At 40.3% G+C, this 16,446-nt stretch overlaps 2 protein-coding genes across 2 annotated transcripts; both read left to right on the top strand.

Moving 5' to 3' along the window:
- The first annotated feature begins 3,317 nt into the window (after nucleotides 1-3,317).
- On the top strand, nucleotides 3,318-7,779 carry LOC140930210 (uncharacterized). The gene has a single exon (XM_073379873.1). It carries the CDS (start codon nucleotides 3,404-3,406, stop codon nucleotides 7,454-7,456), a length of 4,053 nt encoding a protein of 1,350 aa, XP_073235974.1. The 5' UTR covers nucleotides 3,318-3,403; the 3' UTR covers nucleotides 7,457-7,779.
- Nucleotides 7,780-12,563: 4,784 nt separating this feature from the next.
- LOC140929279 (uncharacterized) lies at nucleotides 12,564-15,726 on the top strand. Its single transcript, XM_073379083.1, has 2 exons — nucleotides 12,564-13,059; nucleotides 13,314-15,726. Exons 1-2 carry the CDS (start codon nucleotides 12,999-13,001, stop codon nucleotides 15,560-15,562), a joined length of 2,310 nt encoding a protein of 769 aa, XP_073235184.1. The 5' UTR covers nucleotides 12,564-12,998; the 3' UTR covers nucleotides 15,563-15,726.
- The last annotated feature ends 720 nt before the right edge of the window (nucleotides 15,727-16,446 follow it).

Here is a 16,446-nt window from a genome sequence, read left to right as displayed (position 1 = left end):
GGAGTGCAAAAGTCGCACTTGGACAAGGCAAAAAAGGCATACGTAATTTTAAATGGTAATTTCCTGTGTTTGTCTTGTCCCAGTGCCACTTTTGCTCTCCAGCGTGTCAATTATGTACCACCTGAATGGCTAGCTGCAAAGGTCCTCTTCTATAATGAAGGGGGCGGGCAACTGAGGTACTGGAAGGCCAAAATACTCTAAAGATAAGCGAATGCCTAACAGGAAATGAATGCACCTTACTGATCTTCCAGGCCCCTGGAATTTCTTTTCGTGTGCAATACTTCACATAATAACACACATCAAGTTCCGCTTTCTATCAATGACCTATAACTTCAACGTTCAAATGAAACAGCTAACTTAGTGATCAAGCTGTGCATGGTACGTAATCAACACACCTTCAAACCACAAGCGATTTGAAACTAGCTGAATTTGGCAAACGGTATCCTGCTTGTCCAGACAGCAAACTTTTCCAATATTCTACAGATATTTAGTCTCTTCACCTAAAGGGAATAACCAGGAAGAACCAGGGTGGGTGAGATGCAGAGGTGCGGCCCGGGCCCCTGTTTAAGATAAAAATCGCTGATTTTCCTTCCCTGTTTAACACAGAATTCCCGATTTTTGATACCTTGTTTAAGACATTTAACCCGAAACCATACCCTGTGTAAGACAATAATAAATATCGAAACTCTTTCTTATTTAATCCATTGGCAATCACAAAACTATTTTACAGCTTGATCAACATAGTAACGAGGAGCTTGTAAATATTTTGCTGTAGTTTAGTTCGTAGAACATACGCGCAGATACCATGTTTAAGACAAAAATTGATAAAATCGATACACTGATTAAGACAAAAAGTGATAAAATCGATACCCTGTTTAAGACAAAAATCTAGAAAAACATACCCTGGCTGGCCGTACGTCCCCATTAAGCCCTTATAAGGGAGTACCCCCTCCCCTGGGGACAGATCCCGCTCGAAAATATTCTGCAAGGTATCGATCGGAATCCAGAAGCCTTTCTGAACGACTACTAGCTCAAACAATTATCGCGCCTCCTTGCACTCTGAAACACAAAATCCACCATTCATTCCGACTATCTTTTCATGTTTCTGCTTCTTAACACGTTGTCAGCAAGGGTACGAGGCCGTCTCTCTGATAAACTTCCATTAGCAGTACAAAAGCAGCAGCTTGTCCCCCACTTTTTTCCCTCTTTCACGAGCCAAAAAATATCAAAAAATGAATTCCTATTTAAACCGTATTTCCCTTTTTCATTAAAATCTGCCATCGTTTTCTAACTCACTGCGGTCAGCACCTCGGTGGTAATTTCTACTGGCTTTTGGTGAATATTGTGTTAAGAAGGCAGTAGTGTCTTTTCTACTTTAGTGATTTTCTAACCCTCTCACTCCCGAAAATGGCTTAAGTAAAAACTCGACAAAATCTCCAAATTTCAATTTGTAAAATGTTGAAAACCAAATAACATCATGTGAAAGTACTGCTGATAAAAGAGGTTTTTTGAATGATCACTGATCTGAGCCATGGACTTATTTAAACTTTTGAATCACCTTTACCAGACTCCACCATTCACGCTGGAAGTAAAAGACTGGTGTTTATAACAAACCAGAACTAATTAAAGCAAATGAGATACCCTCCATCGATCCTCTTGAAAAGCGACTAACCCACAACGGAACACCAGTCATTTGTCTCGCTGGCCGGACGTCACTGATCCTCTAAGTGAATAAATATTTATCACTTTACTGTTTAGATCATGGAAATAGAATGCGGCTCAGAAGGAACAAAGTTTGGCTATACTTTTTGGTAAATTTCTGGCTCCGTTAAGGAAAATTTAACCTAAGATTTAATATATGGCTTCGAAATGAGGTAAGTGGTCTCCAGGCTTTTAGCAGCTAATTTTACTTGCTCCGAGGCAAGATTATTGCTTTTGTGAAGCCACTTAACTTCTGAAATCTTGTTGTTGCTAATTTCTTCAACAAACTGCCAATCAATTACGTTGTTATGACAGACTTGCTTTCTACATTAAAGTTTGGCTTTGTTGTGGTTTAGCCTTTAAATCGTGTGCCAATTGTTCTAGAGGGTGTAAAATAACAATGTAACACAAGTTTTAATTAGTTCTTGATGCAGGTGCTGGCGATAACTTTCGATGAAGTTTTATTCGCATTAAAATGCTCTCTCTCTTTTAATAGTTTGATCCTGCACTCGTACGGAGTTAGTATTTACTTCCATTGTTAACTTTAAGATTTCTTGGAACTGTTTTATTGTTATAGAGTGGTATACAGCCTTGTGTTTGGTCTGCTTGTCGTCTTGTTATTGAAGGAATCCCTGTCAACCTTAGCAGGTAAAAAATCACTTTTCTGTGTCTCACAGCTAATTTATTGTGTCTCTTATGGACACTGGAGAAGCCAAACTCCACTGGATTAAGGAAAAGAACATTATATTACAAGATAATCGAATCTGTTATTAGAATTATTCCCCTATAGTATAGTAAAATACTGTTAAATCGTTAACTTGCTTTCTCTTAAATCTCTAAAACTGATTCGCACAACAACTGAGTTACGTATCCATTACACTGTCAAACATTGTAATTTTAAAAACGATAAAGATTTTTTTAAAATTCTTTCTGTTAATTCGAAACCAATTTTCCTTTCCCTTGGATAATCTAGAAACTACGACTCCATTGTCAGTTTGGTTTTTAAATAAATAATTATGGCATTTTATGATAGTCGACAGGGACAACAGCACATTAAAATGTTGTCTAAAAGAGTACTGAACGGACGACTCGGTATCTCTGGATTCAGCCACCTGAATTGCGATGTTGATTATTTTACTATATCGATTGAAATTCACAATTTTATCGAATTATCTCTACTTTGCCCGAATTACTTTAGGTTTAGTACTATTAAGAGTTACTAGAGGTTGTATGCCTTGGTTGTTAACGAAGCGAAGGCGTTTCCCAGCTAATTTATTGTTTTTATTCTCTTTATTAAGAAGGATTTGTATATAGGATTTTAAAGATTAATTTTTGTTTTTAAATTGTTATTTTTACTAATTTTTAGGAACGATGTGTAAATTTTTTTTTTTTTTTTTTTTTGGAATATGTACTAGGATTTTAGGATTTTGTTGAGTCAATGTTATGCGCAGATGAAAATTTCTTTCCCTGGATTGATATTTGCGCAATACAAATCAATAAAATTATTATTATTAAGCGAAGAGAGAAAGGCGGGGAAAATTTTAATAACTGTTGTTCTTGTAAATTTTTTTTTCATGTAATGACAGACTTGCACACACGTCATAAACATGATGCGAATGAATGGAGAGTTGTACCTCGAGACACTGAAGCTCGTCTCCAGAAAAACGCCAAGTTTGCGAAAGCATTGCTAAGCAGGAGGCTGATGAGAAACGAAAAAGCGAGGAAACATTCCAACCTCACAGTTGAGAAAGGAGTAGTTGCAGAAATGAATGAAAGTTCTCCAGATCGTCTCACAAACAAAACCCAAAAAATGGTCGAAGACGTAACGGGAACTGAACTGAAAGATTCTCAATTACAATCACAGATGCGAGATAAAAACGGAATCTTAGGTGTCTCAGATGAAGAAGATAGCGCTAAATGGGCAGCTTCGCAAATAAAAATGATACCAGCTAAGTTAAACCGCAACGAGAAAGAATCCAAAGCAGTCCAGGGAAACAAAAGTATCGAAAATGGTATAGGCTTAAAAAATGATCCGAGGCTAAGTTCGCTGCAACATATCGCGCAAATTCCTCAGAGTATTGAAACATCTAAGATGGTAGCAGCTCCGGATTTCGAAAATTTGAAGCCTTCCAACGACAGTAAAATACCTGGGGCAAATGCAACGAAATCAATGATCAACCCCCATGATGGTGATATTAACACGGTACTGGAGCCTTATTTTTCACAAGGAATAAAAGAAAACGCTGGCAATAGCACTAATTTCAACTTAGCAGTAGATCAAGTAAATTCTTCAGCTGTACAATACGATGCCTCAAACAGCAATGTAGCTGGCAGTATGGAGAAAATGACAAATGAAACTGCATCCAATCTTGCAGGACTCTCGTTAAAGACAAATCACTCAAGCATGGATTTGCTTCCGTTGAAGAATACTACAGCAACCAACCAAGATGACGAAGAAAAGGCACCTTCGCTTTCAATCAATATCACAACTTTAAGGAAAGGGCAATCTTTTGACTTGCAGATGCCGAGTTTGAAAACAGCAGAAGGAACTATTCAGGATAATCACCTCCACATTGCGCCACAAATGTCGTTTTCATCTGAATACGTTTCGGACAGTTTACAAAACTATTCCGGTCACTTGCTCAACGATATCTATAATACTGTCACTGATGCTGAGAAGAAAAACGAAAACGGTTTGCAAAAATTAAATTTAGATAGTGTGTCAAGAAAGGTGGAGCCTCTAAACAGGAAAGTAAGTCCCGGTGCTGGACTCTTTGATGAAGCCTCCCGCGAAGAAAGGCCAGCTGGCCGAACCTTTGCAGACAAACTCTTGGAAGATGCCTCAATACAAGAATTACTTAATGGCAAGCCGGAGCAACAAGCCCAACAAGTGCAGCAAGATGAGACTCTCGCACGGGCTCTAAATCAATCTTCGGTTTCGTCTATCATCTTTTCTGCTAACGAAGCTATTTCCAGTAGTGACTCGCACGCTTTCGCGAAGAAGAGCACACAAGAGGCCGTTAATACTGAACATAAAGGGGTCAAGTACAAGCGAAGCAAAGTTGCCCACTCATCGCGCGACCATCACAGAAAACACAAGAATAATCACCGTACAGCGACTGAACGTCAAGTCATAAATTTTGGCAACCATTTACTATGGGTCGGTGGCCAGGGTGCAGCTGATGCTAACGGCTTTCCGCGCCACGATGCGACCTCAGAAGATCCCCAGTACAACGTTAATAGTTACGTTTCTAGTCTTCTTAATTCGGGGAGTGAAAAGGATAAAGATGGTACAACCAAAGGATATAAAGCGCTACAAAACGCCTTGACTTCTATGGAATCCAATCAGGGAGAAGATTATTTGTCTTTCCAGAATAGCATCCCAGGTAATAAAGAAATGAATGACACTGGTCAAGAACCAGCTTCAACAAGCGTTCTCATCCAAGATGAGGCAGGAAAGCCAGTATATCAAGGTCTTGTAAATATCGTCAAATTAAATCAAACAAAATCAGATGACAATGTAACCAGTGAGGTGAAACTTCCAAACGAGGCCGATGCTTCCAACAAAAGCAGTGAACATTTTCAGGCTGAACAAGAATCATTAACGGAAACGGGTTCAAATAATCAGAGTTTAGTTTTTGGAACGAATACCACCACATCATTGTTAGCCGAAGGGGGCAAAAAAGTAAATCTAACTAAAGCTCTGAATGGTGCAGGACATGGAGATGAAAATAACTTTACTGTGTCCAAAGAAACTGGTGCTGATCAAAGTCCGACTAAGGAAGGGAACAAAATTAGCCAAGATGAACAACTGCAATCTGAATATCAAGATCAACAGCACCCCTCAAGTGGAGCACAACCATCCGCTATCATAAACAAGCTAAAAAGCAACTCAAACGAACCGGAGACTTACCATATCGTAGTAAATGATGCAAAAAGAAAGGTTACAAATGCAAATGGCCATGTTACCGTTATTATTTCTGGTCCAACTGCAAATGAAGCCACTATGCCTTCTGCGGATGCTTTGCTTATACCACAAACAGATACCTCCGGTTCTTTCTCGGAAAACAGTGCCATTTCTTCTAACGAAAGCCTTTCGAAAGCGTCAGGGGATGGGCAAAGCTCATTTACACAGGCCGATCAGTTATCACACAGCTTAGCGAATGGAACTCAAGGCGTGACATCTCAGTCTTCGTCATCTGCAAACAAAGCTTCACCAAACAGTACCAATGGACCCGTTTCACTTCTTAAGGAAGATGCTCTTTCAGCGTTGAAAATTTCGGAAGGCATAGAGGGACAATTAAACAATGACCAAACCCAAGTGGAAAGAGAAAATCAGGATTCCAAGGCCTCATCTTCAGACGCTGGGCAAACTAAACCTGTTGACATTCCAAGCACAGATTATCTAAAGCAGGCAGGACATCATTTTGTCAAGATTGGCCAGGATCTTGAAGGTGGAGTCGATGGTCTTCAAATCGAAGAAGTTTCTCGACCTAACATACAGGAGGAGCAGCGAGAAGAAAAGGAAAATCCTCTCATAGCTGGAGAAAATTATTTGGAGGGTATTGAGAAGGCTGTGGCGGGGCAATCTCAAGATGTTCCTACCTTAAATATTATTTTAGACCCATCACAGAAATTTGGCTCGTCTTTATCGGTTGGTGGTAAAGTAATTCCGCTTGGCACAGGCAAATCAGGGGGAGATTCTATGCAAACCGCTGGCGGCAACAAACAACAACTAGACTGTCATGCTGACCCTAAAGAAAGAAAGACAACGGTGACAATTTTGACGTGCCAAAAGAAACAAAGTTTTCCAAATATTCCCATGTCCTTAAGTGGACAAAATGTAGGATACTTCGGTGGTGGCCAAACGTCTGGTGGACCCTCTTTACAGCTGGACCAGGTGATGAATGTCCTCAACGATCAAGTAAAAGCAACGATAAATAAGGAAATGTATTCGGAAAGTAAAGACATTCAAAAAATGCTGACAGGTATGACATCACCGAGCAGTACTCTCTTGGACACTGACGAAGCGTCTTCTCAAATGGGTTCACGTCAGCGGTCACCTTTGATAGGACCAGATGAATTTACCTCACTGCCAGAAGACGAGGAGCGTGGCAGATGGGGACGTCGTCACCCTCATCACCGGAGAATGCATCATTATGGGTTCCCTTTCACTTCTGGAGTCCCTAATTACCTTGGACTCCTTAATAATGCATTCCCTACACACAGGCGTCATTTTTGGGGCGTCCATCGTCATTCTAATCCCTTCGTGGTGATGGCTCATAAAGATCATAGTGGAGAAGGCTACTGGGATTATCAACACAACATTTTCATTCCCCATGAAGAGGGGGATGATGATAATGATGATGATGATAGTGATGACGATGACGATGATGAAGACAGCAGAGAAAAACACTGGATCCCATGGAGCCAACAAGCTCATAGAAAAGGAGACTGGTTTATGCCCCATTCACGTTTTTACCAATCCCATTTCTCTCCGACCACGCACCACGATATTTTTCATCTTCGTCTTCCTACCCTCTTCGGAAGATCAGGCCCTTGGAGGCCTCCTACAAAGCATAAACAAGAGCAGGGTGCAAAGAGAACCGCAGTGGTCCATAAGACAGTCAGGGGGGATAGAGACACTTGTAGACCGATTATCGAGGGCCCATCCCCTCCCCTGAAAGGTGAATGGGAGTACCTGGGAAAGGTTCTGTGCAGTTGCCCTTGCAGGTTAAGTGATGCTGAATGGTGAAGAGATAAGTCAAAGAAAACAGAAACAATCCACTTTCATGAATATACAAACTTATGAAGCAATTTCGTAACCGTTGTTTTTATTAGACGTAATTTTGATTCGTATGTTGTAAGAAAGACGACACGCATGAAAGAAAAGTATTTCGAAGATTTTTGAGCTTTCTTTGCTTCACAGTTCTCTATAATATTACTACTCTTAAAGCTCTTCTTTGCTTTTTGAGGCTTTCTATGATAATTTGAAAAAGGTTGCGAATACTGTTTAAATAGTTTTGTTATCGTGGTGGGAAGTTTTAAAGATCATCATCGTTTCGTCTCAATTTAGTGTTGCCAGAATTCGACATAATGATAAGCAAGTAGAACATCGTCAAAAACATTGTCATCATACAAAAGCATTTATTTATTTGGTTCATTTTTAATGTTCCACACGTATGCGTTTTCGTTCGTGAACGCTAACAAAGATTTCGTCCACAAGAATCGGGACACCGTTTAAAAATCTCTTGCAAGATTTCATTTGAACACGGGAGCTAAACGAATATTGTGAGTGCTAGAGTATTAACAAGTAACCACACTCAGTTACGACGCGACTACAGCGTTGAACCTGCGCTGCAACGTCAGTGTTTTAAAAATGAGTACAGTCACTTCAGGGGTGGATCCAGGAATTTTTGATTGAGGGTCCAAACTTTGGTCCACAAAGGACTGTTTAACTTTTTTTGTGACCAGCTGAGAAAGCAAAGACGACTACGTGTTTCTCAATCTGTGAGCGCCGGTCGTCGTTGGCGGGCGAAATACTGCTTTACGAGCAGAGGCGAACAGAATATAGGAGGGTACCCAAAAACGATTGCATTTTTTAATATCCTCATGCAACGCGCGTTTCATAAAAAAATCAACCTGTTAAGAAGTGATATACCATCCTGCCGATGTAAGAATTTCAGTCTCAAACAAGGTCAGGTCAATAGCGGAAGTCTAGACCCCATGGACCCTCCCCCTTGATCCGCTGCTGTACTTTGCCTCCATCATGTAGCCTGAGGAAACATTGTCTGAAGACCAGCTTCAATTGGTTGGTTACGTCGTTTTTTTGTGGACAGAGTCTGACTTACATATGCGTTCACGTACGTTAACGTATACTCAGGGGTGGTAGCCTTGGAAGATTTGCTTCCAATAGCTATTAGCATGTGGACAAAATATGATACAAATACCATTGACCGTGTTAATTAAGATATTAGCACAGAAAACAAGCTGTTGAAACAAATTCCTTCCTTTTGAGGAACAGACTGAATTAGAAGATAATTTTTTGCATATCTAATAGTGACTTGAATTCTCCAAAGAATTTGAAACGTATGAGACCCAGAAGTGCAAATAAAATTGAATTAACCTGGAACTTATCTAGCGTTTGTCATTATCACTGAAGGATAGACGTACAGCGTATCTTTATACGACATGGACAACTTAGGGCACAGAGGAAGCTGCAATTTTTTAAAACTGATTCTCCGGAACAGAAAGGCTATGGGAGAGGGGGAGGAGGGAGGGGGGTTACGGCGTGCTTCTTTTTCACCATGATTCCCTATTTCACATTTCAATTGCGTTTCTCAAAACACAATTGATAAAACATAACCAATTCTTGACTCAGCTTCCAGAACTACACTAAACATCAATCTGTGTGAGACTCAAACAGCCAGCCACCATACCAAATTCAGCACCAGAAGATTTTAAAACCATACCAATTTCCGCCGCACATAACCGATACAGCGTATAGCATCCCCTTTAATCCTGGATTCTCGGGATAAAAGAAACCACCGAAACCACCTGTGATGACCTGGATGGCCAGTATGACCCGAATGAGTGAGATGAGTGGGATAACCACGACCACCAAAACAACCAGGACAACTAGGACAACAAAGACAAACGGGAGAACCGGAAAAAACAGAGACAACCAGGACAACCGTGACGACTAGGATAACTGGGACATCTAGGAAGACGAGGTTAACCGAGACAACCTGGACATCCATATAACTGGGACAACCGAGACAACCGAGACGACCGAGACAACCCGGAAAACTGGAACAGCTGGCACAACCAGGACAACCGGGACAACTATGACAACCTGGACAACCGGGGCAACCGGGACAACTGGGATAACCCTGACAGCCCTGAAAAGCCCTGGGACAAACGGGACAACCAGGGACAACTGGGAAAAGCCAGTCAACGGGGACAACCGGGACAACCCGGACAACCAGAACAACTGGGACATCCCGGTCAACTGGAACAACTAGGACAACCGAGACAACCGGGAAACCTGGGGACAACCGGCACAACTGAGACAACCGGGACAATCGCGACAAATGGGACAACCGGGACAACTGGGACAACCCGGACAACCAGGACAACCGGAGCAACCGGAACATCCGGGACAAATAGGACAACCGAGACAACCGGGACAACTGGGACAATTGGGATAACCGGGAATAAGGTTTTTAAACCCTCCATCATCATTAATTCGCCACTCCAATGTCTTTTACTTTCACTGAAAATACCCAACAATAAAGAGAACACTTTATTTAATATAGTAATAAAATTTTCACTAATGCCTTTTTTTTGCACTTCAAGTTCATGTGCTCTGATCAAAGTACTTCTTTCAGTTTTCATAACATCAAAAATAAACTTTATTAGAAACAGTCATGTATTTCCATAATCTCTTAATCCAATCTACAATGAGAGATCCAGGGTGTGAGGGAAGAATGGCCTGGGAGTAAGCGCCTAAGAATCGCGACCCGGAGCCCCGGGTTCGAGTCTCGCTCTGACCATTAGCTGCATTTGTTTCTCAGTTGTCTCGAGTTTAAATCCTCGGCCATGCTCGGGAAAAGGCTATTGAATTGCCTCCTTAACAATAGAATCCAAACTAGTGAATTCAGAATGTCGGAACTCCAAACTGTTGAATTCGGAATCATCCGTCATCATCCGGCCTACTGATCATGTTAACAACCACGATATTTCGAGCAACAACAATTTGCTAACAGTTCCGTTTCAATAAGTCCAAACATTTGAATTCAGAATGTTGGAGATCCAAACATTCGATTTCCAATCCAAATGCCATGACTTCAAAGAATTAAATTCAGAACTCCAAACATTTAACTTCAGAATGTCATAACTCCAAACATTCGATTTCCAATCCGAATGCCATGACTTCAAAGAATTAAATTCAGAACTCCAAACATTTAACTTCAGAATGTCATAACTCCAAACTCTTGAATTCAGAATGTCGCAACTTTAAACTCTCGATTTAAGAATATGGAAACTTCAAACTCTTAAGTTAAGAATAAATCGGAACTGCAAGTTAACTCTTGAATTCAGAATGTCTGAACTTTAATCTCTTGAAATCGTTCCTGTCATTCACTTTTAATGAAAAAAAAGTTTGAAAATGATGTTTTTGAAATTGATTTTGGAGCTTAAAGGTTTCTACTGGTTTTAAAACATTTGTCTTGTATTCGGAATAACTTATCCACTCATATATGGGGGCATTCGGCTGAAAAATCTTAGCAAAGAAAAGTTGAAACTTTTTACATCTAAAGCACAGTAATCATCTTTAAATGTTGGATTTCGTTGAAAATAGCTTCGGTGTAGTTCTTCATCTTAGCATTCGTTGTTTACACGCGAGGTTAGACTTTTCTCCTCTGTGCGTAGACTGGATCTATCTTTTCTAATAGCTTTCTTTCTGTTGATTTGCTCTTTGACCTTCTTTATCGCCCAATTCGGGTAACCACATGTATGGAGGGCTGTTCTTATGTGTTCTTCCTCTTGTTTACGGTCTTCTTCTTCCGTGACAAAGCTGTCACTCCTTTCCAATAACGTCCGTATGACAGCAAGTTTGTGCTGAAGTAGATGATGCGATTGAAACGACAGGTACTGGTCTGTTTGTGTGGCTTTCCTGTAAACCAGTAGTTTGATGGATCCGTCCTCCCTCCTGGTGATAAGAGTGTCCAGAAATGGGATCTGGCCATTTCTCTCTGGTTCGTGCGTGAATGTGATGCTGTTTGTTTTGTCTATTCCGTTGACATGATCTGTCAGAGCCTCCACCTTTCCCCTCTTAATGATTTCTAGGATGTCATCCACATATCGTTTCGTAGCTTAGGTTTAGAGAAACCGGACACAGTTCCATGCAGCCAATGCGAAAAGGTATATATCGGTGAAACAGGGAGACAGCTGGGAACCAGGATCACAGAACACAGAAAGGCAGCAGAAAAGATCTCTGACAGAAATTTCACAAGATCCACCCGCAGAGCTTTTACCAATGAACACCATAAATCAGCCATAACAGACCACGTCTGTCAGAACAATCATATTATGAATTGGGAAGCAAGTGAAATAGTTGAGCAGGAAAGTAACAAGTTTAAGCGATGGATCAAGGAAAGCATATGTATTAGATCGAACCCTCCTACCATGAACAGGGACGAGGGAGCCTATCAGCTTTCTCCCATATGGACACAAGTGATCTCCACCCCCAAACCAGGGGGGAGGGGGCGTCTACAGAGTGACTTTGCGCGTTTCTCGCAATAATTAACTCCTTCAGAAGCCTATTTAAGGCTTCTGACACTTTTAATGTTTTTCAAGTTTTGATAAAGATGGCTGACAGTCATCGAAACTGTCAGCATCAATAAGACGTTAAGACTGTCTATGTTTTAAGAACATTTCAATCGACAGAGCAACCCTATGTTCATGGATGCTTAAAACGTTATAGGCAGGAAGGCGTATGTGACCTTTGCCATCCGAGTGAAGCTTTGGCATTACATCATTAAAGGTTGGACTTTCTAGCTAACATTGCGAACATTTTGGTAAATATAGCCCTTATTACACGTTATCGGGAAATATTATAAAAGGTGAGCGACTCTGAATTAAACATTTTGCACTCTAAAATAACCATTAATTCTAAGGATGTTGTCCATATTTTCATTTATGGTTTATTATTATTGATTACACGGTGGTCAACACACCAGGTACATTAAAGCCAGCCATTTCTTTCATATAACAAATGATGTTTTGTCTAGTTAACAGACTGGCAAAAACTTCAAAATTCCTTTTATATTTTCTTGGCATAAGAGTATTTATTAGTCCTAGAGTAATCTGTAAAGGAGAGACCTTTCATTTAATTTTTAAAGGATAAACTTAAAACGAAACCACGGAGATGACAGCGAACTGTGTCCGGCCAATATTTGGTAAAACAACATACATCAAAATATGTTCTTTGGGTTTGACCCATAGGACACTGAAGAACTAAACAACTAAATGATCTTTCATTGCTTTCTTTTGTCGTCTTTTTTTCTCAAATGATACTTGGAAAAGACGAAAATAGCAGGTATAACCAAACGGGTCGAGTGTTAAAGCACCTGCCGATTTTATGCTTGATTGCCTTTAATCTCAGTTCTAGTTCGCTAAAATCGAAAATATAAATCTTAGCTTCAAAACGTTTCTATTTCCAGACTGCCATACAAAAGGAGCAAGGTTTTATCTATGTCCCAATGTGATGACCTTCTAAGGGAGACAACACAGACATGAGAATTCTGGGGCTTGTCCTCATACTTTTTCTATCAGAAATTTCTGCTTCCCGTTCAGGTAAGAGGCAGAAAATTATTTTTAACAGAATTTACAAATAACACCTATTGGTTGACCTTGAAAGTAAGGTTGTTTATAGAACTATTTGTACGATGATATGGATTGTAAAATTCGACATTGCAGTAAATTTCTATCACTTGTTTTTGAAGTCTTGAACCTATCCAAATTACTACACTTCAGGGGCAGCTGATAATTGCTTTATCGCATGAGACATTCAACGTATAACCAGGTGTCTCTTATTTATTGTGAACTAGGAAGGAAAAAAACGAAAGTGTACCACGGCAAAAGGAACTTTCTAGCAGATGCTATGCGTGAAATGGAAAGCGGCGAGAAGGCATCGAATCCCGTCTCTGCAGTAGGAAGCGTTCCAAACGTCATCAAAGTTGTAATGAAACCGGAAGTACCTCCACGGCGTCATCACCACCATAGACATGGAAAAAGACATCGGGAAAACCTCGCATCCTTTCTCAAGCTAGCTGTAAGGCTTGATAAAGCTATCAAGGGATCACATAATAACAAGAGTGTGCAGCAAGACAACGCAGAAAACGCACTCAAAGATACTTTTCAATTTCTTGAAAGAGTCAATGAACAATTACAAAATATGTCACAAACAAATACGAATGGTGAGCGTAAAATTTCTTCTGAGGTAACCAATGGTTCCAAGGCAAAAGTAACCAAAGATCTGGTGCAAAATGATACGTTTCCATTAATTCCTGAATTGAGAAGTATCGTTGTGCATGGAAAGCCATTTGACCCAGACGCAACAAGGGCAGCATTTGCGAAGGCCAAGCAAATTGTTTGGGAGAGCGTTGGGCAAGATCCCACAGGAACAGATATAGGTCATCTCAATAACACTAAACTAACCAATGCCGTTGCTTTGCTTGAAATGGCCGTAAGGGAAGCGGAAAAAATGCAACGAAATAATACGAACATTGTCAATCAAGGAAAGAGTGCCAGTGACAAAATTCCTGACACCACCCAGCTCAAAGTGCCGAGTCAGAGATCAAAACAAGATTCACACCAGTTAAAAATTCTTAAGCGTCTTCTACTACAAGAGCTTAAACAGGCAAACTACACTAAAGACCAAGCCGGTATCGTTATCAGCGATATACCGTTTCAGAAACTAAGGGGTAATGAGCAAGCTAATGTAATGCAGAAACTACATAAACCATCAGACAACTCCTCGTTGGAGTCCAAACCAAGCTTCAGTAGCAAAAGCAAAAAACCGACTGGCGGCACTTCGGCTCTCTTAGACAAATACACTTCATTTATCACTAACATTCTAAAAGCTGCACACCTCAGCTACGTAAAGAATTTGACTAGTGATGCAAAGAACATGCCAGCTAAAAATAGCACCAATTTGAGTCTAAACAAGCAAACACAGGGAAACAAACCGGTTATTCCGACACATGGTATAGGGAATATTTCTCTCGAGGAATCAACAAAAGGCCAGCAGATCAACGAGCCACAAAATGGAAAAGGAGATCAACTTCTGTCATTTGCTAATGCAGTACAGGAGCAAAATCATCATCGGCAGCAACCTCAACAAAGGTTTTTCCAGCCTATCTTGTCTAAAGACCGTCTGGCAGCAAGAAAAGCATTTGGTACCGCCCAAAAATTGGTCAAAGCATTTCAGGCCAGACAAGAGCTTTATAAAGCGGAGAACGATTTCTTTAAAAGAGTTCATGAAATGCTGAATAAAAAGGATGTAAGCGAATCACCGGCTGAGAAACAAGATTCTACTTTAGCTAGCCAGCCGACGGTGGCTAGTCCTATCCAATCCCCATTAAGCCAGCCACCGGTAAATACTGCAAACGGCTTAACGGGCCTTGGGGGAGAAGGTAAAAAAGAAACATCGGAGGCTCAGAAAAAGTTTGAAGAGGCGGCACATCTTGAAGAAAAAGTTGCAGCCCAACAGGATGCGATGTACGATGCCTTAATGGGTCACTCGACTAGAAACAAAGGGCTTGGAGGATATAACGAAGATGGAGCCATCCGTGGAATACCGGAACAAGACGATGATTCCTACAACACGGAAGACTATGGTGATTTCAAAGATAGTGACGAGGAAGCAGAAAGAAAGTTTTACCACGATCATCGCCAGGGTGATTTTGAGTCCAAAGCTGAAGATGACACTTCTTTTAGTCTCCGTAACAAAATAACCTCCATGAAATCTAAGGGGTCAGGAAGCATGGAATTTAGCGGTAATGGTCGAGGAAGCGCTCACAAAGACACAAAACCAACCATCTCTAAGCTGTATTCTTCATTTGAGAGTAGCGGGGATCATATAAGAAATAACAAATTGGTGTCAAAAACTCACAAGAAGGCCATAATCTCGAAGCCGAGTATAGCACACCACTTGATCAAGACATATCGAAAAGGTTCAAGATCCCTACGAAAAAATATTTCTGCAAAACGAACAATTATCCCTAAAATAGTAAAAAAGAAGAATCCACTGGAAAAGGATATAACAGCAACAAATCTGCGAATACACGTTTTGTAACTCACTCTGAAATAATGCCGAAAAAAAGCTTAGTAAGATAAAACGTCAGTTTCCTTCGCATTAGCCAGAGAAAGTTCTCGTAACATTATCATTTTAAGAGTTCATTTGTAACCGAGCACTTTCGCAGTATCGCATTCTATGTTTCGTGGTTGCTGTATCTATTTGTAAGCTAATAGTTATTTACTTATTCTGCGCCTTTTAACATGTAATGATCAAAGGCGCATCACATCAAGAATTCTAAAAATCTAATGAAATTTTCAAATAAAATAAAATTAATATTACTAAGAATGGAATGCTTGTTTAAAAAGATATGTTTTGAGTAAGGATCTAAACTGTTGAACTGTTTTTGATTTCATTCACTTGGGAAATATAGTGGTAATCCATAATTTGTTCGCAGCTAATAGACAGATTGATACCTTACGGAAATTATAGATTGCAGCGGTAACATGGCTGAACTTATATGAAAAGGTAACGAGTCTAGCTGCAGCGTTCTGGACTCTTTGCAACTTGGAGATCGCAGTGTTTGGAAGTCCGTACAGTAGACTGTTACAATAATCCAATCGGCTTGTAATACAAGGAGGGGCGGGCTCTTACCAATTTAATCCTCGCATCAGAAGATTAAAACACAGCTAGTCTGTTTTACGTTATGTAATGTGCCTATAAACGTATTCGTTTTTGCTTTTTTGACCATATCAACATTACGCAAACACTATCCCTTTACAAAGCTCTCAAACCTCGTAGGAGTCAACGAAAAAAGAACAGAATTTCTTCGGAATCGTCAACGATGCTTTCCTTTTGCTAAAACAGACTAGCTGTGTTTTAATCTTCCGATGCGAGGATTCATTTCTGCCCCCAATATATCGTTTACAAAAGTAAGGAGACGG

The sequence above is a fragment of the Porites lutea genome, chromosome 3, assembly GCF_958299795.1.
Source record: "Porites lutea chromosome 3, jaPorLute2.1, whole genome shotgun sequence".
NCBI classification, from domain to species: Eukaryota; Metazoa; Cnidaria; class Anthozoa; order Scleractinia; family Poritidae; genus Porites; species Porites lutea.
The sequence above is the reverse complement of the archived record's forward strand: the minus strand, read 5'-3'. Positions and strand labels throughout refer to the sequence as shown.

Excerpts from the sequence above, each read along its gene's own strand:
- LOC140929279 (XM_073379083.1), top strand. The coding sequence starts at position 12,999 with ATGAGAATTCTGGGGCTTGTCCTCATACTTTTTCTATCAGAAATTTCT. Across the intron at positions 13,060-13,313 it reads AATTTCTGCTTCCCGTTCAG|GAAGGAAAAAAACGAAAGTG; the intron begins GTAAGAGGCAGA and ends ATTGTGAACTAG.
- LOC140930210 (XM_073379873.1), top strand. The coding sequence starts at position 3,404 with ATGAGAAACGAAAAAGCGAGGAAACATTCCAACCTCACAGTTGAGAAA.